We start from the raw sequence: 22,802 nt of genomic DNA, 5'->3' as shown, positions 1-22,802 counted from the left end.
GACAGATGGTTATCTCATAATATACACACAAAGATGCCGCATGCTAATGAGCTGATTCGAGTCCGGTGTGATGTCATTGAGTCCAGCGTATATTTAATTCAGAGCTATAGCCACTCCCCTGCCCACCTGCTGCTGATTCCTATGGAAACAAACTGTCATTCAGCAGCTGGTGGGCGGGGAGAGTCAGGAGCTCATAAATATTCATGACTCATCATTATCAGCTGGAGCTTTTCAGTACAAGATGTTGGCAGATTGACTGGGTCAATTAAAGAAAGTGACCCAGCATTTTGCTAAGCGAATCAGTCACTTATTTATGTTGCCCTTAGTTAGGACACCATAACACTGGTGACAGGTTCCCTTTAATGGCCAGCAACTCCCGATTCCCTATGTCGTAGTTTCTCTCAGTGGAAGAAAATTTTCTGGAAAAGAATGCACACGGTCTCAGGTTAGTTAGACTAGCAGGACCTTGTGAAAGGACTGCTCCTGCGCCGTCCTCAGACGCATCCACCTCCACAATAAAAGGTCTCTCCTGATCTGGCTGGATCAGAATGGGAGCGCTACTGAATGCCTTTTTTAGTGTTTCAAATGAAGTAATGGCATCAGTAGACCAGTTCTCCAAATCCGCCCCTTTCTTAGTAAGGTCGCCCAACAGTTTAGCAATTACTGAAAAATTCTTAATAAATTTATGGTAGTAATTGGTAAAACCTAAGAACCGTTGTAAGGCCTTTAATGATGAAGGCCTTACCCATTTCTTAGTAGCCTGTACCTTACCAGGATCCATCTTGAAGGCGTGAGGGGTCAGGACATGCCCTAGAAACAGTATCTCCTGTACACCAAAGATACATTTCTCTTTTTTAGCGGACAACTGATTCTCCCTCAACACCTCTAATACTTGTCTAACATGAGACACATGAGATTTGAAAATATCAAAATGTCGTCAAGATAGACAATTACAAATTTACCTAAAAACTCTCTAAGAATATCATTCATAAAGTTTTGGAACACAGCAGGGGCATTGCTGAGTCCAAAAGGCATAACCTGATATTCAAAGTGTCCTGCCGGAGTATTGAACGCAGTCTTCCATTCGTCTCCCTCCTTGATTCGGATTAGATTATATGCCCCTTTCAGGTCAATCTTAGAAAACCAGGTTGCCCCCAGAACCTGGTTAAATAAATCCGGAATCAATGGGAGAGAGTATCTATTCTGGATAGTGATCTTATTCAATTTCCGGTAATCGATACAAGGCCTAAGACCACCATCCTTCTTCTTAACGAAGAAAAACCCCACTCCCATAGGAGAGACAGAAGGTCTAATGTGCCCCTTACCGAGGTTTTCCTTGATATAATCCTCCATGGCCTTGCGTTCAGGCTTAGAGAGATTATAAATACGCCCCTTAGGAAACCTGGCACCTTCTACTAACTCTATGGCGCAATCATAAGGTCTATGGGGTGGTAGAACCTCCGGGGTAGGTGATGAGAACACATCAGAATATTCCTTAATGACCGTGGGTAATATATCAGATTCTACTGAGACCCCAGCTTGTACCACAGACAAGCACGAGTCACACTTAGGTCCCCATTTCACCAACTCCCCCCTGGACCAATCAATAGTGGGGTTGTGTAATCAGAGCCAAGGCAACCCTAGTACCACCTCAACCGGTAAGTTCTCCAGGACTAAGAGGGAACATTTCTCAGAGTGGCACACCCCCACGGTTAAAGAAATCTCTGAGGTACATGACCTCACCATACCACCTACCAGGGGAGTGGCGTCAATAGCCATGACATGGATAGGTGTAGGAAGAGAAAAATATGGAATACCCAGTCTAATGGCGTACTCAGAGTCAATAAAGCTGGCCGCTGAACCAGAGTCAATAAAGGCCTTACCCGGCCATTTATTAACCCCCAGAGATATTGTTATAGGTACCAAAAGCTTACATTTCGTAATATCAGGGTGTACCTGGTCTTTAGGTTGCCTTGCCTTGGGAGACTTAACGGAGAGGGCCTTCTTAGGACACTGGTTGATCCAATGGTCAGGATCTCCGCAGTAAAAACACACTCCACGTCTGCGGCGCAGATTCCCTTGAGTCATGCCGACCTGCATGGGTTATTCGGTAGAAACCTCAGCGTTGTTTCTGGGATAGACCTCAGGCTGAACCACCACCTGAGGAGATAACTGTCATTCCTGTTGTCTCTCTCTAACCCGTCGGTCATGTCGGACTACAAGGGTCATTATCTCCTCTAGAGTCTCTGGAAGCTGATAACTCACTATAAGATCCTTTAAGTTATCAGACAGACCTGACCTGAACTGACTCTTAAGTGCTGGTTCATTCCATCCTGAGGGAACACACCACCTTCTGAATTGGGTGCAATACTCCTCCGCAGGTAGATTGCCCTGAACCAGACCCTTTAGAGCAGTCTCGGCTACCAGTATCCTGTCTGGTTCATCATACAGGGTACCCATGGCCTGAAAAAAAAACCTCCACTGATGTTAAACAACTGGTGTCAGCAGGTAAAGAAAATGCCCAGTCCTGGGGATCACCCTGTAACCGGGAAATGACAATGCCCACACGTTGACTCTCGCGGCCAGAGGATACGGGGCGCAAACGGAAAAAAGTTTACAATTTTCTTTAAAGGAAAGATACTTTTTCCGATCTCCATGAAAAGGGCTCAGGAAGCTTATTCTGGGGCTCTAAATGTGGACTGGAGGCCTGAGGGATGGAAGTACCTTGTCCTAGCTCAAAAGAACAGAGTTTTTCCCCTAGCTCCTGCACCATCTGCGTCAGGTTAGAGACATGGTCAGTCAGGGTCACCAGAGGATTCATGATACAGTGGTTAGGTTATGGCCTGTTAATCATCTGTGACGCTCACGTACACTACACACAGGGGGGAGGATAGTGACCACTGCGCTCCACCCTCACCCCTGGCCCTGCCTACTTGCCTCGCAAGTCCTAATGACAGGGGACAACTAGACGGCAGTCCCTAACTTAGGATACGTGCTAGGAAGACAGACAAGACAAATAACGGAACGTGAACAGACCGGGTCAATACCTAGAGAGCTACGCAGTACTAAGGAATGAGCAGAGAATAGTTAGGAAAAGCCGAGGTCAAATACCAGGATAGAAACGAAGTACAACAGGAGTCCGCAAAGCATTGTCAGATGGAACCCCGGGTCAGGATACGAGGAGAGACGCGCAGTACAGGAGGAGCAGGCAAAGTATCGTCAGGGAACAGGGTCAGGTAGTATTCAGTAGTCCAACAAAATGCCAGGAACCTAGAATTAACAGGCAATCTTTGGCCAGCAGGCTGTTTGTATTTATAGTGGGGAGTGAGGGTCATGTGACGTGGCCAGCGTCACATGACCGACAGACCGACCAGTCGAGCACCGAGTGATCAGCTCGGCGCTTAAGGAAGACCTAGGAGCAGGGAGTCTCCCAGCTAGCAAAGCCACCCTGGGAACGAGGTCAAACCCAGATCCTCGCTCCCAAAGCTAAGCAGCAGGTCTGCGGCTGATGGGATACCGAGTGCGCCTTAGGCACCCCGTTACACTTACACAGAGAATGCTATCAATCACTGATAACACCTCCTCATGTACAGCCGAAGTCTGAAATAGCTGATATTCAAATGTATAAATTATATATTTTACTGAATCTTCTCACACAAAAATGGATATATCAAACTGTTTAGCTGCTCCTGCTCTATAACAGGCTGCCTGCAGATTGCAATGCATTTTGTGGTGACAGATACTCTTTAAAAATAGGGAAAACAGTGTTATGTCAATTTTTAATACATAAATGTAAACTATAGCCACATAATTTTAACACCAAAAGAAAGTACAAAATAAGATTAAAAAAAAAAAAGAAAAAGGAAGAATTACTAGACATAGAAAAACCTGACTTAACCCCTTGACGACCAGCGCCATAAATGTCTCTTCAAATATGGCACGCGTTTTCACATTTAATCCATCAGATGCTAAGGTAAATTGTAACCACAGCGTCTGAAGTACAGCACTCCAGAACAGCTCCCCCATCCAGTGATCGGGGAGCCGTTGGTTAATTGTGATAGGCCTAGTAGTCTCCAGTAGGCCCGGGCCTATCACATACCGTATTTTTCGCCCTATAAGACGCACCGGCCCATAAGACACACCTAGGTTTTTGAGGGGGATCTGTGACTGACACTGTTATGGGGGATCTGTGGCTGACACTGTTATGGGGGGATCTGTGGCTGACACTGTTATGGGGGGATCTGTGGCTGACACTGTTATGGGGGGATCTGTGGCTGACACTGTTATGGGGGGATCTGTGGCTGACACTGTTATGGGGGGATATGTGGATGACACTGTTATGGGGGATATGTGGATGACACTGTTATGGGGGATATGTAGATGACACTGTTATGGGGGATATGTGGATGGCACTGGTATGGGGGCATCGGTGGATGGCACTTTTATGGGGGCATCGGTGGATGGCACTTTTATGGGGGCATCGGTGGATGGCACTTTTATGGGGGCATCGGTGGATGGCACTTTTATGGGGGATCTGTGGATGACACATATAGCATCTTATGCTGTGTGTCATCCACAGATCCCCCCCATAATAGTGTCCCTGTGTAGTGTGAATGACCCCCAATACAGGGGGTGGGGGCCGGCATCTAGTTTTGTAATGGCAGTGGGGCCCGGTGCAATCAATGTATTCTATTGCAGCGGGCCCCGCTCACTGTAGTAATCCTATCTATAACTGTAGGCATTGTTTAACTATAATAATCTTTAATACAATCCATTAATCTTCACTTACTAACGTCCATATCAGGCAGGAGGGCGGGCGGACACTGGCAGCGTAACTCACCACGTCACACGCCCGCGCCGCCTGCTTCATTCATAAAATAGGCGGAGCAGGCGCGTAACGTAGGGAGTTACGCTGCCAGTGCCCGCCCTCCTGCCTGATACGGAAGTTAGTAAGTGAAGATTAATGGATTGTATTGAAGATTATTATAGTTAAACAATGCCTACATTTATAGATAGGATTACTACAGTGAGCGGGGCCCGGTGCAATAGAATACAGTGACTGCACCGGGCCCCGCTGCCATTCAAAACTAGATGCTGGCCCCCAGCCCCTCCTCCCTCCCCACTGATACACCCCCGTCCGCGCTGTGCAGCATGCGGTCGGCGGTGTATCAGTGTAAACTGCAGCATTCGCCCCATAAGACGCACTGCCATTCCCCCCCACACTTTGGGGGGGGGGGGAGTGGATCGTATAGGGCGAAAAATACGATATATATTCCAATGTAGGCCTGCAGGTGGCACCACTGCATTGGAATATACTGAAATTCCTATTCAGTAATGTAATAAATCCCATTACTGAATAGGACTTACAATCTAATGACTGCACATTCAGGTCCCCTTGGAGGGCTGAAAAAGTAAAAAAATAAGTTTTAAAAAGTATAAAAAAAAGATAAAAATTGAATTGTGGTTTTGTTTTTACAAAAATAAAAACATGTCTCTAGGAGGATAGGGGGTTAAATATGAAAACAGAAAATTGGGTTAAGGGGTAGGAATATGTAACTTGTGGGTAAGTCGTTAACCACATTTTGGGCATGGAAATATTGTTCTGTGTAAGTTCATTGATGTGCCATTAGAGCTGACTTTTGGTTAGAACTAGGGATGAGTGAACTTCTGTTTTCAAGTTCGGGTTATTCCGTTATGGATTCCGCTACCACAGACCATAAGTTGATTGTCAATGCATGAAAAATGGCTTCTCCCCGTGTGAATTCTCTGATATTTATCAAAATCGGATTAATGGTTAAAATATTTCCCACATTCTGAACACCGAAATTACTTCTCCCCCGTGTGACCCCTGCAATGTCTAACAAGACTTGCTTTCTGGTTGAAAGATTTCCCACAATCTGAACAGGAAAATGGTTTCTCCCCTGTGTGAATTCTCTGATGTGTAGCAAGTTGTGTTGTATCTGTAAACCATTTCCCACAATCTGAACAGGGAAATGGCTTCTCAGCATGAATTCTCTGATGTGCAACAAGATGTGGTCTATCTGCAAAACATTTTCCACATTCTGAACAGGAAAACGGCTTCTCCCCTGTGTGAATTCTCTGATGTGTGACAAGATAGGATCTACGGTTAAAACATTTCCCACATTCTGAACAGGAAAATGGTTTCTCCCCTGTGTGAATTCTCCGATGGTTTACAAGGACTGATCGAGAGTTAAAACGTTCTCCACATTCTGAACAGGAAAATGGCTTCTCCCCTGTGTGAATTCTCTGGTGGTTAACAAGGTTTGATTTGATTGTAAAACATTTTCCACATTCTGAACAGGAAAATGGTCTCTCTCCTGTGTGAATTCTCTGATGGCTTATAAGAATGGTCTGATCGTTAAAACTTTCTCCACACTCTGAACATGAAAATGGCTTCTCCCCTGTGTGAATTCTCTTATGTTTTACAAGACTGGATTTAATGCTAAAATGTTTCCCACATTCGGAACATGAAAAGGGCTTCTCCCCTGTGTGACTTCTCTCATGCATAATAAGATTTGATTTACTGTTAAAACCTTTCCCACATTCTGAACAGGAAAACGGTTTCTCCCCCGTGTGAATTCTCTGATGTGTAAGAAGATTTGATTTACGGTTAAAACGTTTTCCACATTCTGAACATGAAAATGACTTCTCCCCTGTGTGAATTCTCTGATGTTCAGCACTCTCTTTGTGACTAACAGTCTGTGATGAATCAGAAGATCGGAACCCATCCCAAGGATCAGATGATCCATCTTTGCCATGAAAGGCCGAGGGTACATCTAGGATAATGACATGCTCTTCATATGTATCTTCATGATCATCTGCTTTAAAGTCGGAAGTTATCAGATGTTCCTCTGAGCTCCTGGTACAGTCATCTGCCAAGAATAAAAATATGATTTTATAATTTTTTTAAATAATATACCCTTATGATTATATTTGCAACATTTCTAAAATAAAGGGGTTGTCCCCCAAATTTTTTTTTTTCTATTTTTCAAATCAGCCCGTGGATCGGAATACTTTTGTAATTGCATGTCATTAAAAATGTATTATTTAATAAAATGTATCTGTATAGCACCACTTACTATTTGCCCTTTTTATAATTTCTCTGTCCTGCTCATCGAGATGGTCGCACATGCTCAGTTCCATCCTTCAACTGCTAATCAGACCTCAGATCAGACCCCCAAAGTTATTCAAACTTCAGACCAGACCGCCACAGTTATTCGGACCTCAGATCAGACCCCTATGGTTAAAGGGAATGTGTCAACCCCAAAACACCCTCCAAACTAGAGTAAGAGGTGTGTGGTGTAAGTAACTCAGAGTCCGATTATGTAAATTTATTTATCGCCATACTCACTTGCATTCCGAAGCTGTGCTCCCACAAACCAGTAGTATAATTCATTTACAGGACTCCCGAGCTCACGCATATAATGGAGAGGACTCATCGAGGAGTCCTCTCAGTGCATTTTACTGCTGGTTTGTAGGAGCACTGTGTTGGAATGCAAGTGAGTATGAAGATAAAAATTATATATATCCGGACTCAGCGTCATTTACACTATACACAGCTGACTCTAGTTTAGGGGGTGTTTTGGAGCTGACAGATTCCTTTTAATCAGACCCCCATGATTTTTTACTAAGATCGGTCAAAAATAAAATAAATCACCTCTCCTGCTCTAGACGCCGCTGCCGCCACTCAGGAGATCCAATCCTCTTCCTGCCATGCTGTGATCTGACTTTGTAGTGTGAGGTTACAGAGCGCTCCTACGTCCTTCCACTGTGTGCAGGTCACAGCACAAAGTTGCACCAACAGAAGAAAACCAGGGAGAGGCGAGTAAAGCAAGCACAAGGAGCGCTGCATTCACCACTCCTCGGTCCTACTGTACTAATTAGTGCTTCTATTATGGAAGCGCCCATTATTATTAGCCCAATAAATGAGTCTTATACGGAGAAAAAAAGGGTATATGTTGAAGTCGAAAGAAATTAGATCTAGCAGTACTGAACAGGTTTAACCCATAAAATCTTGTATTAACTGTACACACAGACATTATGTACAGTCCTGATCAAAAGTTTAAGACCACTTGAAAAATGGCAAAAAATCCTATTTTACATTGTTGGATCTTAACAAGGTTCCAAGTAGAGCTTCAGCATGCAACAAGAAGTAATGGGAGTGAGACAAAACATTTTTTGAGCATTCAATTTAGGCTACTTTCACACCTGCGTTCAGGTGTCCGCTCGTGAGCTCCGTTTGAAGGGGCTCACAAGCGGCCCTGAACGCAGCCGTCTGGCCCTAATGCATTCTCAGTGTAGGCGGATCCACTGAGAATGCATCCGTCTGCCAGCGCTCAGCCTCCGCTCAGTGAGCGGACACCTGAACGCTGCAAGCAGCGTTCGGGTGTCCGCCTGGCCGTGCGGAGGCGAGCGGATCCGTTCCGACTTATAATGGAAGTCAATGGGGACGGATCCGCTTGAAGATGACACCATATGGCTCAATCTTCAAGCGGATCCGTTGCCATTTTTCAAGTGGTCTTAAACTTTTGATCAGGACTGTATTTCTATTAAATGTCTGCTTTTTTGTCTTTTTGGGTTTTATGTAATTAAAAATAAGATAATGGATGGCATCAAAAGGGGCATAGATGCCCGTGATGAGAACATAGTCCTGCCACTTTACAAATCACTAGTCAGACCACACATGGAGTACTGTGTACAGTTCTGGGATCCTGTGAACAAGGCAGACATAGCAGAGCTGGAGAGGGTTCAGAGGAGGGCAACTAAATAACTGGAATGGGGGGACTACAGGTCCAGGAAAGATTATTAAAATTAGGGCTATTCACTTTAGAAAAAAAGACAACTGAGGGGAGATCTAATTAATATGTATAAATATATCAGGGGTCAGTACAGAGATCACTCCCATCATCTATTTATCCCCAGGACTGTGACTGTGACGAGGGGACATCCTCTGCGTCTGGAGGAAAGAAGGTTTGTACACAAACATAGAAGAGGATTCTTTACGGTAAGAGCAGTGAGACTATGGAGCTCTCTGCCTGAGGAGGTGGTGATGGTGAGTACAATAAAGGAATTCAAGAGGGGCCTGGATGTATTTCTGGAGCGTAATAATATTACAGGCTATAGCTACTAGAGAAGGGTCATTGATCTGGGGAGTTATTCTGATTGCCTGATTGGAGTCAGGAAGGAATTTTTTTTCCACTAAAATGAGGAAAATTGGTTTTGCCTTTCTCTGGATCAACTTGAAGGATAACAGGCCGAACTAGATGGACAGAGGGCTTTTTTTTAGCCCTACAAACTATGTTACTATTTTTCACTTAAGTATTATGTACAACAGTTTTATGTACAACACTAGCGATACCTCAAGGGTTAATGGCATTTGCAGCAATTCGCTTTTAATTGTGTTAACAAGTGCATACGGGTAATATGTTCACACAGGAAATGCTGTATTAAGGAATGTTAGTAGTTACATGACATGTAGGCCATGAAGAAGGTTGAGACATTCCACCCAAAACGTGTAGCTTGTCTTCTTGCTGCCATGCACATTTGATGGTTTTAATGCGTTTTTAAATAAGGGATTGATACCGGTAATTATTTTATAGATGCGAGTGCCAGGGGATTATTCAAGGTCCACAAGAGTTAGAACCTTCTGATCAATACTGTGGTACCCCCCCCCCCACCCCCCATATAGTGGTAACAATTGTGTGCTAGTAAAGGGAAACTTTCAGAAAGCATGTGCCCTCAAAACTGCCACCAGTACCTGACAGTGGAATCAGTCATCGCTAGCCAATAAATGAGTGGAATCTGCAACTCTTCTTCGCTTTATTTAGTGGTTACTACTCACCTGGGTGGTTATCTGTGGGGCTGTCCTCTATACTCTGCTCATCGCCCCTCACATATGTCTCTTCAGCCTTGATATTATTCAAAAGCTGTGAAATAAATGAAATAAATGTCATTGGAAGGTTGTTTTGAAGTTGTGTGGAACTTTTAGATGACCAAAAAAGATCATTAATTATCATGACAACAAATGATGAAATGACAGCAGGAGTTACTTGACCCAAATATCTTGTGTTGAATATGTTTCCGACCAGCAGTGCCCATAACAAGAAAATTGTGAGAATATCCTGAGAACATGCAATGTCTATGGGCAACTGTAGTCCTGCCATCTCCACTTTATCCATAATACATGTATAAAAGGGTAAATTACCGGTAATTGTTTTTTCCAATAGCCTCCACAACGGCACTTACAGGAGGGTGTCCCCGCCCCCAGGACAGTAAACAACGCAGAAGCACATGATTTAAAAGGCCTCCTCCCCTAAGCTATTCAGTCAATAAGAGAGGACACGGAAGTGATGCAAGAACAAAAAATATGTATTAAACATAAGCAAATTACATCATTTTCAGACAAAAGTTAATAAAAGGGCGTGAAATCCCAGTGCCGCTGTGGAGGTTATTGGAAAAACCAATTACCGGTAAGAGTAATTTACCCTTTTCCCAGGCGCCTCCAAACAGCACTTACAGGAGGATTAACAGAGAAATCAGCTGTAAGGGGGGGGGGGGGGGGGGGGGACTACGGCTGAAAGAATTATGCGACCAAAAGGTAAGTCCTGGCTTTTGAGGATATCTAATTTGTAATGATTAAAGAAAGTCATAGGGCTAGCCCAAATGGCTGCCCTGCAAATCTGGTCCAATGAGACGGATGCAGACTCTGCCCAGGAGGAAGACATTGCTCTAGTAGAGTGAGCTCTTATACCGGTTGGAGGATGAAGATTCTTCTGGACATAGGCCAAGGTAATCATATCTCTTATCCATCTTGCTATGGAAGATTTGCTGGCTGCTTGTCCTTTGTTAGGACCCTGGTATTGGAGGAAGAGATGATTTGATCAACTGAAGCTACTGGTGGTGTTCAGGTAGGATAAAACACTTCTTCTCACATCCAGGTTATGGAATTTTCTATCCTTTTCCGAGGATGGAGTCGGGCAGAAGGAAGGCAACGAAACCTCTTGTTCGCAATGAAACCTGGAAACAATCTTGGGAAGAAAGGAAGGGCAATGTCTGAGGACTATACAGTCATCTAGAATCACAAGATATGGAGGTTTGTAAGAGAAAGCCTAGATGATCTCACCAACTCGCCTAGCAGTTGTTATTGCTACGAGAAAAACAGTTTTGAAGGTGAGAAGCTTCGGAGAAATCTTATTAGCTGATCAGGACTGAAAGGACCAAGTTCAGGTCCCAAGGTGGAATAATAGAACGGAAGGTGGGTAAACTTCTCATAGGCCCCTTCAGAAAACGCTTAATTAAAGGTGAATCTGCTAGTTTTATATCCAAAAGTGCACTCAAGGTTTATACTTGTACTTTAAGTGTTGCAGGTCAAAGGCCTTTATCTAACCCTGCCTGCAAAAATTTTCAAATTTGTGGGATATCTGGAGATAAAATATTACCTGAAAAGGATAAAAAGGCGTTCCAGGTTCTCATGTAAATTTTTGATGTTATGGGCTTTCGACTTAACATCATCGTGGAAATTACAGCATCTGATAAACCTTTCTTTTTTAAGGCGAGGCGTTCAGTCTCAAGGCAGTCAAATTGAGTTGGTTTATTTTGGGATGATATATTAGGCCCTGGTGGAGAAGACGGAAGAGTCCAGGATATTCCTGCAGACAGCCTGAGTAGGAGGGGAAACCAAGATCTCCTTGGCCAAAATAGAGCAATGAATTGAGCCCCTTCTTCCTCTACCTTCATAAGAGCTCTTGGAATCAAACTGAAGGAAGCAAAGGCATAAAGAAGCGACTTGGGCCATGGCTGGGAAAGTGCATCCACCCATAACGGCTGATCCTGTCGGGAGAGGGAGCAATATTTTTTGGTTTGCCTGTTGTTTTTCGTGGCAAATAGATCTAGATCCGGAATTCCCCACTTTTTGCAGATCTGTTGAAATATTTAATAATTCAGGGACCACTCTCCTTTCTTCAAGGTCTGGCGACTGAGGAAGTCGGCTATTACATTGTTTTCTCCCCTCACATGGACTGCTGTCAGTGATACAAGATTCTTTTCTGCCCAAATAAAAATGTCTCTTGACACTGCCTCTAAGGAACGGCTTCTGGTTCCCTGTTGTTTGTTTAAGTAAGCGACTGCCGTGGTATTGTCTGAAAATACCTTTACATTTTTTGGAGATAAGGATGTGTGATGGGAGACAATGACTTTGTAGATGGCTGAAAGTTCTTTCAGATTGGAGGAAGCATTTAGCATATCTTTTCCCCATGTGCCCTGAACTATCCTTCCATCTGAGTGACTGCCCCAACCTGAACTGCTGGCGTCTGTGGTCACAATCATTTGTTTTCAATGGCACCAATAGACCTTCGTTTGCAGATTTTTCTCTATTCTCCATCACATCAAAGATTCTTTTACTGGCCTGGGGATGAGAACTCGTTTTTCTAGAGTGGAGTTGGTACCGTCTCAGGAGGACAGAATAAATGCTTGAAGGAGTCCATCTGACCGACGGAATTGTTGCTGTCAGGAGACCTAGGATGGCCATGATATTCCTTACAGAAGAGACCCTCTGGCTGCAGAACTGAGAGCTTTTTTGAAGTAGACAATTCTGTTTCTCCAGTGGAAGAAAAGACATTAGACGATGAGAGTCCAGAAGCACCCCCAGGAAGAGCTTTCTTTGATCTGGACTTAGGTCTGATTTTTATTTATTTATCACCCATCCCAAAGTGGTAAAGCATCTTTGGACTTGGGAAAGGTGGGATCGTAGGACTTCCTCCGACGGTGAAGCATCAGGAAGTCGTCCAAGTATGGAATAATTTGAATTTCCTGTAAGTGAAGATACTTTGTGAGTTCTAACATGATTTTTGAGAATACTCTCGGGGCTGAGGAGAGTCCGAATGGGAGGGCTCTGAATTGAAAATGGTGTAACTGATCCCCTATGAAGACAGCGATTCTTAGATATTTCTGATGGCTCTGGTATATTGGGATGTGATAGTATGCGTCTTGAAGGTCCATAGTCACCATGAAACAATCCTGAGGGTGTACATTTATACATTTATATAAATGTTATATTTAAATGTTTTGTAGATGATGGATTTGTTTAAGGATTTTAGATTTATTATCAAATGGAAGGATCCATTTGGTTTTTTCATGAGAAAAATTGGAGAATAGTAACCTTCGCGGTATTGATTTTCTGGGACTGGAAGGAGTACTTTTTTGGATAGTAGAGATAAGATTTCCGATTCTAGACAAATTAGTTTTTCTTTCTGAGGCAGTTTTTTGTTTATGAAGAACCGGTCTGGGGGATGAGACAAAAACTCCAGTCTCAAGCCTTCTTTTAAGGTAGCTACAACCCATTGGGAGGCTCCTATCTTTTCCCAAGCAGGAATGAAGTGTTTTAATCTGCCTCCCACATGGTCTATGGCGTCATTGTGTGGAACGGGAGGAACTTTTAGGATTGAAAAGGAATCCTCTCCCTCTGCCCCTGGACGTCTGCCACTTTCTTGACCCCTTTTTTTTGCTCTGGTCCAGTCTCCTTTATTTCTGGTTTTAAAAGGAACGTCTTTGATGAAAGTAACGATCTTCGAGCGGAAATCCTTTTTTTTTGTCTGAGGCCTTGTCAAGAAGGTCATCCAAGGTCAAGCCAAATAATCTGTCTCCTTCAAGGGGATTAAGCACAGTTTTTAGAACTTGCGTCACCAGACCATGTACAAAGCCAGATCGCTTTACGGGTCGCGTTAGATAAAGCTGCAGACCTAGCAGAGAATCTGACTAAGTCAGCAGAGGCATCTGCCAGAAAGTTGGATGCTTTCTTCAAAGTAGGCAAAGAGGCTAAGATCTCATCCCTAGGTGTACCTGCTGCCAGGTGTTCTTCTAATTGATTAAGCCAGACAGATAATGTTCTGGCTGTACAGGTAGATGCAATACTAGGACGCAGCATGGCTGTATTTGTTTCCCATGATTTCTTCAATAAATTTCACGCTTCTTGTCCATGGGATCTCTTAAGAGACCCATGTCCTCAAAAGGGAGGGAGTTTTTTTTTTAGAAATGCGGGCAACTGGAGCATCTATTTTTGGCATCTTGACCCACAGATTAGAATCTAAATCTGAGAAGGGATATTTCCGTTTAAACTAATTTGTCACAGCTGTTCTTTCTTCCGGATCTTTCAATTCCCTGGATATTAGGGTCTTGATATGGTTATGGATGGGAAAATTCCTTTTCTTTCTCTCACCCAACCCCTGGAACATCTGATCCTGGATTGAGTGGGTCTCCCTCACTTCTTCTATATTCATAGTGGCTCTTATGGTTTTTAGAAGCCCTTCTATCTCTTCAGGGAGAAACAAAGGTTTTACAGGACCGTCATCAGAGGAAGAAGAGTCTGGATCGGATACTAATTCCCCCTCATCCAGATCAAACGCTATATCAGAAGCAAGAGATCTATGGGGCGTTGATGGGCCTGGGGATTGTGGCATAAGTTTTGAGTGCACTTCTTCCTTAGCTATGGTTCTCATGGTCTACTCTAAAGGAAGGAAGGTGACTCCTCTGAAACCACCTTTTCAGTGCACTTAGGGCACAAAGGTTTCTTAGATTTTTTAGGAAGGATTTTCGGCAAAAAGCGCATTTCTTGCGCCCCGAGTCTCCACCTGCTGGCTTAGGCATCATGGTCTCTCTGCCCTAGAAGGATTAAAACAAAAAAATTTTATAGGGCCAAGTAGAGAGAGACCAACACCTACACCAGGGGTGGATTTGATAAAACACGACTGACACCACATGATAATTTTAGGGGAAGCAGGAATTCCTTTAACCCAATAAAAGGTACATACAAATGTCCAAGGAGGACAGAAAAGGCCCCACCGGGAAGGAGGAGGCTTACCGGGCTGAGGCAGCGGGATCTCCAGGCTTCTTAGTGGTGTCAGTGTCCACTGGGGCAAGCATGGTTGCAAGCGGAAAGCGAGGACAGAAAGTGGATTTCCTCCCTCTGTTTAAATTTTGAAGGCCACGCCACCGGAAGTGCCACTTGATCGCGAGATTCTCTTGCCCAAGGAAAATCCCGCCTAGTGACGTAATCACGTTGGATCTGGCGCGAGTTTCCCTTACCTGGGAATTTCGCAAGCCCGGTAAGGCCTGCATGCAGGGCTTATTCCGATGAACGGGTAGGGGAGGCAATGCGTCCCCGGGGTTCCCGTTCCCTGCTTCAGCCCTCCCACACCGTGGGTAGAAGAGAAAATCATGGGCGATAAGATAATGTTCCTGGCACTCCAGCAGAGGCTTCCGCGCATACCTGAGGATAGGAAACAACTGAATAGGTAAGGGGAGGAGGCCTTTTAAATCATGTGCTTCTGCGTTGTTTCCTGTCCTGGGGGCAGGGACACCCTCCTGTAAGTGCCGTTGTGGAGGCGCCGGGGAAAACATATAATACTGGTAGATAAAACAAAACTGAACACAAGATCTTCACAGACTTCTACAAATCATAGGGGACATTTTATGAGAATGTATCTCCATCTACCTGATCAACCTGTGGAACATTATGATGTTCTTCTGAACCATCCTCTGGAATAAGAGGACTGGGACATCTCTCTGGTGTTGTTCTCTCTTCCTTAACTGTAGGAAACACATCTAGTGACTGAATTCATTCCTTGTGTACAAATAATGAGAGGAAGTTTGTATTTAGTCATGTCCATTACCTTGTGATCTGAGGGTTTGGTGATCCTCCATCATGACATCCTTGTACAGATCTTTGTGTCCTTCTAAATACTCCCACTCCTCCATGGAGAGATAGACAGTGACATCCTGACACCTTATAGGAACCTGACAACACAATGATACAGTCATCATCCGTCATAGCGTTACTGTATAATGTCACAGCATTCCTAGTAGTGTCACCTCTCCAGTCAGCAGCTCAATGATCTTGTTGGCGAGTTCTAGGATCTTCTCTCTATTGACTTCCTCCTCTATCAGAGGGTGAGGTGGAGGTCCTGTGACTGGGCTCAGGGTTTTTCCCCATTCTCCAGACACAGGGGCCTGACAGCGCTCACTAGAGGTCTTCTTCACTACTGTGTAGTCCTGGTTATAGAGAGACACAGTAATAAATATCACTCCATACATTTCCAGAGTCCCTCACCAATCCAGTCATGTTAGTAACATAGAGAAGATGATGTAATGTGACATCATCAGAATCTCTCACCTCTCCAATAAGCCGGAAGAGGATCTCCAGGGTGAGATTTATTATACTATCTGTCATCTTGTCCCTGTCCCTATCCATCCGTGATGGGTCAATCAGCAGAAGGATCTTATATAGAAGATATCTACTGAGCGGATCCTATATTGTAGGAACCTAAATGGAGAGAAGATGAGATTATGTAAAGTCCTACAAAATCCCATGTAAAAAGACGATTACTGGAAATAACAAGCAACGCTCTTGTGTTTTCAATCACTTTTTTTTTTAATGCGGCATGCTCTGGGGATGGCGTTTTTTAACCATTCGCTTTTGTATAAGAAAATGATGTATGTGTCCATGTGGTGTTCACCTTCACTCCAGGAGACTGACATAAATACAAAGAGCAACAAACTCGAGCGGGGGATCCAGGTGAGAAACCATAATGGGTAAATGCACATGTTCAGGATTTCTGTGCGGCTAATCCACACTGAAATCCGTGCGGATTTACATGTGGATTTGATGCAGATTTTCCTCTCCCTATTGAAGTGAATCAAAAAAATCTGGTCAGGAAAAATAAAATAAATTGACATGCAGAGGATTTAAAAATCTGCACCACAGGTCAAAATCTTTTTTCAAATTTTCATAGACTACAACGTACATGACATATGGTGCGGATTTTCTGCGCGGAAAACCTGCACGCAATCCTGACCGTGTGCATTTAGCCTTAGGGTACTTTCACACTAGCGTTATTCTTTTCCGGTATTGAAATCCGTCACAGGGGCTCAATACCGGAAAAAAAAACGCATCCGTTTTGTCCTAATGCATTCTGAATGGAAAGCAATCCGTTTAGTATGCATCAGGATGTCTTCCGTTCCGTCCCCCTTTTACGGTATTTGGCCGGAGAAAATACCGCAGCATGCTGCGTTTTTTTTTCCCGGCCAAAATCACGGAACACTACCGCACTTGCCGAAGACGGCATTAATTTCCATAGAGATGTATTAATGCCGGATCCGGTACCAAGTGTTCCGGGAATTGGCGCATCAGCGGATCTGGTTTTCTGGTCTGCGCATGCGCCGGGCCATAGGAGGGGAGCGGATTTTGCATTTGATGTTTACTAAAAAACAGATCCGGAAAAAAAGGAAATCAGTTTGTACACGGTATTCAGGATCCGGCAGGCAGTTCCTTAGGCCCCTTTCACACGAGCGAGTTTTCTGCGCGGGTGCAATGCGTGACGCGAACGCATAGCACCCGCACTGAATCCTGACCCATTCATTTCAATGCGTCTGTGTACATGAGCGCTTTTTTTCACGCATCAGTTCTGCATTGCATGAAAATCGCAGCATATTCTATATTGTACGTTTTTCACGCAGCCCTGGCCCCATAGAAGTGAATGGGGCTTCAGTAAAACAAACTACACCCAGAAGCAAGTGCGGGTGCGATGCGTTTTTCACTGATGGTTGCTAAGAGATGTTGCTTGTAAACCTTCCGTTTTTTATTACGCGCGAGAAAAATGCATTAAAACGCATTGCCCCTGCGCGGAAAAAACTGAACAACTGAACGCAATCAAAACTGACTGAACTTGCTTGCAAAATTGTGCGAGTTTCACTGAACGCACCCTGAACGCATCCGGAGCCAATCCGTCACGCTCGTGTAGAAGACGCCTTAGGCCTTTTTCACACAAACTATACGGATTGTGTCAGAATCGGTTCAGGAAAAAAATGATGGTTTTACATGCAAGTGAGTCAGTCTTGTCTGTAACCGTGTTCAGTGTTTCAGTTTCGATGCGTTTTTCATGCGCAGGAAAAAAAGACTGAAGAATTACAAACTACTTTTCCAACCAATCATCAGTGAGAAACGCTTTGCATTCGGACTGCATCTGGATGTCTTCCGTTTTTCACGCAAGCCCCATTCACTTCTATGGAATCAGAGCTGCGTGAAAAACGCACAATATAGAACATCAATAATAAAAAGATACTGGGCACTCTCTAACTAATGGAACCTAATAGTTTAATAAAATACATCATATACACTTCAATACATTAAGCATAAAAATACATATACTAACAATAAAAATGATAATAAAAATAGGTTCCTCCACCTATTGGTACCAATAAAAATCTATATAGTTAAAATAGAATGAATGGCCTCTAGGTGTTCGGGGTATAGATCACTCCTTGAAATATGTGTCCTTAGGAAGAATGATTTTATATAGTTCCGCAAGAACAAGTTATTGCAATCAGAAATTGGTGCAGTGATTGTATTAAGCGGCGTCCCGCTGTTACTCACTGTTGAACTACTGCGTTAAGCTCCCCTGTTGTGGAAGTCCTTTGGATCAGGGATTTCTCCGGCAGTCCGCGGTTCCCCTGCTGTTTCTCTAGCGTCGCTCCGTAGGTGAAAGAGCCGGCGCTTAGATGTTTTCACAGCCTCCTTTTCTCGCGCTACACTCGTAGTGCTGGTGAGCATGTTTAGATATTAAAATCCGCTCCCAGAGAGTGCGCGTCAAGACTGTAGTTGCAGCAGCAGAGGTTCCGATAGTAGCGGTGTAGTAGTCCTAGGCGTCCAAATGTAACGGGGGTCCTGGCACCAAACGCGTTTCGGGGTCTATTGTTACCCCTTCCTCACCACTGAGGAAGGGGTAACAATAGACCCCGAAACGCGTTTGGTGCCAGGACCCCCGTTACATTTGGACGCCTAGGACTACTACACCGCTACTATCGGAACCTCTGCTGCTGCAACTACAGTCTTGACGCGCACTCTCTGGGAGCGGATTTTAATATCTAAACACGCTCACCAGCACTACGAGTGTAGCGCGAGAAAAGGAGGCTGTGAAAACATCTAAGCGCCGGCTCTTTCACCTACGGAGCGACGCTAGAGAAACAGCAGGGGAACCGCGGACTGCCGGAGAAATCCCTGATCCAAAGGACTTCCACAACAGGGGAGCTTAACGCAGTAGTTCAACAGTGAGTAACAGCGGGACGCCGCTTAATACAATCACTGCACCAATTTCTGATTGCAATAACTTGTTCTTGCGGAACTATATAAAGTCATTCTTCCTAAGGACACATATTTCAAGGAGTGATCTATACCCCGAACACCTAGAGGCCATTCATTCTATTTTAACTATATAGATTTTTATTGGTACCAATAGGTGGAGGAACCTATTTTTATTATCATTTTTATTGTTAGTATATGTATTTTTATGCTTAATGTATTGAAGTGTATATGATGTATTTTATTAAACTATTAGGTTCCATTAGTTAGAGAGTGCCCAGTATCTTTTTATTATTGATTTTCTATTTAAAGGAAGGGTGTTATCCTTTTTACTGAGAGCACCTCCTGTGTCAGCACCAGTCCAGTGCGCCACTTCTCTTTTACAATATAGAACATGCTGCGATTTTTCCGGAATGCAGAAGTGACGAGTGACAAATGACAGTCATGGGCACGGACCCATTGAAATGAATGGGTCAGGATCCATTCCAGGTGTGATGTGTTTGCCTTAGGCCTCTTTCACACAGGCGAGTTATCCGTCAGGGTGCGATGCGTGAAGCAAACGCCTAGCATCCAGGCTCATGCAAACGACCGCTGCTGTTTTACGGTCCGCATATTGCTGATATGCAAAACACGGATATCGGCCTTGTGTATTCCCCATTTTGCAGAACAGAACGTCCGGCCCGTTATAGAACAGTCCTATCCTTATCTGTAAAATAATAGGACAGATTTTATTTTTTCGCTGCCCCTTTGAAGTGAATGGTTCCGCATACAGGCCGCATAAAAAAATAAATAAATGCAATGGACACAGACAAAAAATACGTTCGCGTGCATGAGCTCTTAGGCCTCATGCACACGATTGTATGTATTTTGCGATCCGCAAAAAATAAGGATGACGTCCGTGTGCATTCCGTATTTTGCGGAACGGAACAGCTGGCCCCTAATAGAACAGGAACTATCTGTCACGGTCCCTCAGGTGACTGATGTCAGGAAATCAAGGAGATTGGCGGAGCGTGGAGGAATCTAACAGCCTCCTTGATTTCTCTTGATTCAGTGTTGATAGGGTAGTGACCACTTCCCTTTCTCAGCTGTTGCTCAGTGGTCATCACTTCTACCCTTTATAGTCTGACCCCCACCCTTCTCACTATGCGATAGATAGCTTCATTTGGGTTTGGCTGAGCTGGTGTGAAGTTGTCTCTGTTGTTCCCTGTTCTTCCATCTCTACAGAAGTTAAGTGTCACGTTTTTTTGTATTTGTTATATTCCCTATTGTTGTATCTGGGCCTGAGACAGAGACTTCCATTCATCCATCTAGGGAGGAATGGGTTGTCTCTGGTCCTAAACCTATTCCAGGGCCTTATAGGGAAATCAGGGCCTAGGTATCCTGCATATGAATATTCCTACCTTCAAGGTCTATTCATATTGATAGTTAGGGCCCGGATTAGGGTTGTCTAGAAGGTGACCTCTTCCTTCCCTAGTTTCCAGGCCCAGTTACTGTTCCTCTTCCCTCCTGTGTTCAGTCCCCCCCCATACTGATTGTGACACTATCCATGTCTGTAATGCGAACAATAATAGGACACGTGTTATATATATATATATATATATATATAATTTTTTTTTTTTTTGCAGAATGGAAATATGGACATACGGAAACTGAATGCATACGGTCCGCAAAAAAACCTGAACGGACACGTAAAGAAAATACATTTGTGTGCATGAGCCCTTATTGTGAGCCAAAACCAGTAATGAAGCTGACTCAGGGATAAGGTATAAGGGAAAGGTCTGCTCCGGTTCTGTGTTTTTGACCCACACAAATAACTGATCAAAAAACTGAAGTGCGAACTAAGGCTAAGGCTACTTTCACACTAGTGTTTTGGCTTTCTGTTTGTGAGACCCCCTTCCCCAACAGATCTATCATGATCAATGGCTGCACACTCTCCCCGGTCAACCAAGTCCGCTGCCTTGGAGTGACCTTGGATTCTGCCCTCTCCTTCCGACCGCACATCCAAGCCCTTTCCACCACCTGCCGCCTCCAACTCAAAAACATCTCCCGCCTAGACTACTGCAACATTCTCCTCTGTAGTCTTCCATCTAGCACTCTCGCACCCCTCCAATCTATCCTCAACTCTGCTGCCCAACTAATCCACCTCTCACCCTATTACTCCTCTGCCTCTCCCCTCTGCCAATCCCTTCACTGGATCCCCATTGCCCAACGAATCCACTTCAAAGTACTAACAAACACATACAAGGCCGTCCATAACCTGTCCCCTCCCTACATCTCTGAGCTACTTTCCCGATACATCCCCACACGCACTCTCCGATCCTCACAAGACCTCCTTCTCTCCTCTCCTCTTATCGCCTCTTCTCACAATCGCCTCCAAGATTTCTCCCGTGCATCCCCCACACAACCGGAACTCGCTGCCCCAACATATCAGACTGTCACCTACAGTGGAATCCTTCAAAAGAAACCTGAAAACCCACCTCTTCAGACAAGCCTCCAACCAGTGACCCTGCTGCCTCTATACCGCCATGACCAGCTTCACCCGCAGCTACTGTCTCCTTCTCCTATACCATGTAGATTGAAAGCCCTCACGGGCAGGGCTCTCTCTCCTTCTGTACCAGTTTGTAACTCGTCTTGTTCATGCTTAGTGCAATTGTCTGTATTATGTGTGTGCACCGCATATCATATGTACAGCGCTATGGGATGAATAATAATAAATATATTTAATAATAAAATAGTAAAGCTCAACATAGTGCCCCCTAGTGGTAATAATTCTCCTAATAATGCGCCGGTCCCTACAGCCTCGCCCGGCAGCGTCCATCCTGAGGCCGGCTATACAGATGAATGTAGAGATGAGCGCTCATTACCCACAGCCCCGCTGCCCCCACCTATCTCCAGGGCCGCGCCGCCGGAGGCAATCGCCTGATTGGCGGTGTGGCCCTGGGGTCTCTGGCACTTGCCCGGGTATGGCGGGTGCTGATGCCGGCCCTGCCTGTGTGCTGCTCCACAAGAGACCAGTAATTGTCCTGGTGCCAGCGCAGGAGCCATGTACAGGACTCCAGACCCTGACACCTCCTCAGTGAGGTCTGAGCATGTGAAGAGCAGAGCGGTGACAGCACGTCCGCCCCTCACATAACGCTCCACTGCAGCGGTCAGGTCTGCACAAAGCTGGACTCTGGTCCATCACTCCAGAGATGTAAAGCTGAAGACTTCCCCAGTCCTGTCACCTCTCCATTGTCCGTATACAGAGGGTGGACCTGGCAGAGGTCAGCGCTGCACCGTCCCTGCAGGGAAGACTGGAGGGCAGAGGGGAGCCAGGGCACAGAGCCGGCAGCGAGGGGGTTAATGACTGCTGTGACTACACACATACCTGCGTACTGACTAGAATGTAGCCTCTCCTGGTAGGTGTGATGTCACCGGAAGAGGTGGAGTCTCGCTGTCTATAGGGCGGGGCCTATCAGATTACCGAGGAAGCGTCAGTGCGGGTTGCTGTGGAGATGAGAGCGGTCACGTGCTCCAGGTCAGCGCCGGATGTGGAGGAGCCGGGGGTTCTCTTCACTGGGACTGCTTGTTATTAGAGATGACAACAGTGTATCTAGAGCTGGACGGGGGGTGTTATTTACATAGGACTGTATGCCGGGGGAAGGCGTGTTAT

The 22,802-nt window shown here is 44.8% G+C and overlaps 1 protein-coding gene across 1 annotated transcript; it reads right to left on the bottom strand.

Moving 5' to 3' along the window:
• Window positions 1–5,221: 5,221 nt before the first annotated feature.
• Window positions 5,222–22,570, bottom strand: LOC122935519 (zinc finger protein OZF-like). Its single transcript, XM_044291288.1, has 7 exons — window positions 22,518–22,570; window positions 16,187–16,336; window positions 15,886–16,065; window positions 15,687–15,810; window positions 15,509–15,603; window positions 9,863–9,947; window positions 5,222–6,893 (listed from the first exon to the last, which is right to left on the bottom strand). The coding sequence occupies exons 2-7, from the start codon at window positions 16,262–16,264 to the stop codon at window positions 5,827–5,829; spliced, it is 1,629 nt and encodes a 542-aa protein (XP_044147223.1). The 5' UTR covers window positions 16,265–16,336; window positions 22,518–22,570; the 3' UTR covers window positions 5,222–5,826.
• Between the last annotated feature and the right edge of the window lie 232 nt (window positions 22,571–22,802).

Source organism: Bufo gargarizans, chromosome 4, assembly GCF_014858855.1.
Source record: "Bufo gargarizans isolate SCDJY-AF-19 chromosome 4, ASM1485885v1, whole genome shotgun sequence".
NCBI classification, from domain to species: Eukaryota; Metazoa; Chordata; class Amphibia; order Anura; family Bufonidae; genus Bufo; species Bufo gargarizans.
Note: the sequence above shows the minus strand (reverse complement) of the source record. Positions and strands in the feature narration are given on the sequence as shown.

Bases quoted from the DNA above. Each gene is read 5' to 3' on its own strand.
- LOC122935519 (XM_044291288.1), bottom strand. From the start codon at position 16,264: ATGGATAGGGACAGGGACAAGATGACAGATAGTATAATAAATCTCACC. The intron at 15,604-15,686 runs GTAATGGACATG...TGTTTCCTACAG, and splicing joins CCAAACCCTCAGATCACAAG to TTAAGGAAGAGAGAACAACA. The intron at 6,894-9,862 runs GTGAGTAGTAAC...TATTCTTGGCAG, and splicing joins CCCCACAGATAACCACCCAG to ATGACTGTACCAGGAGCTCA.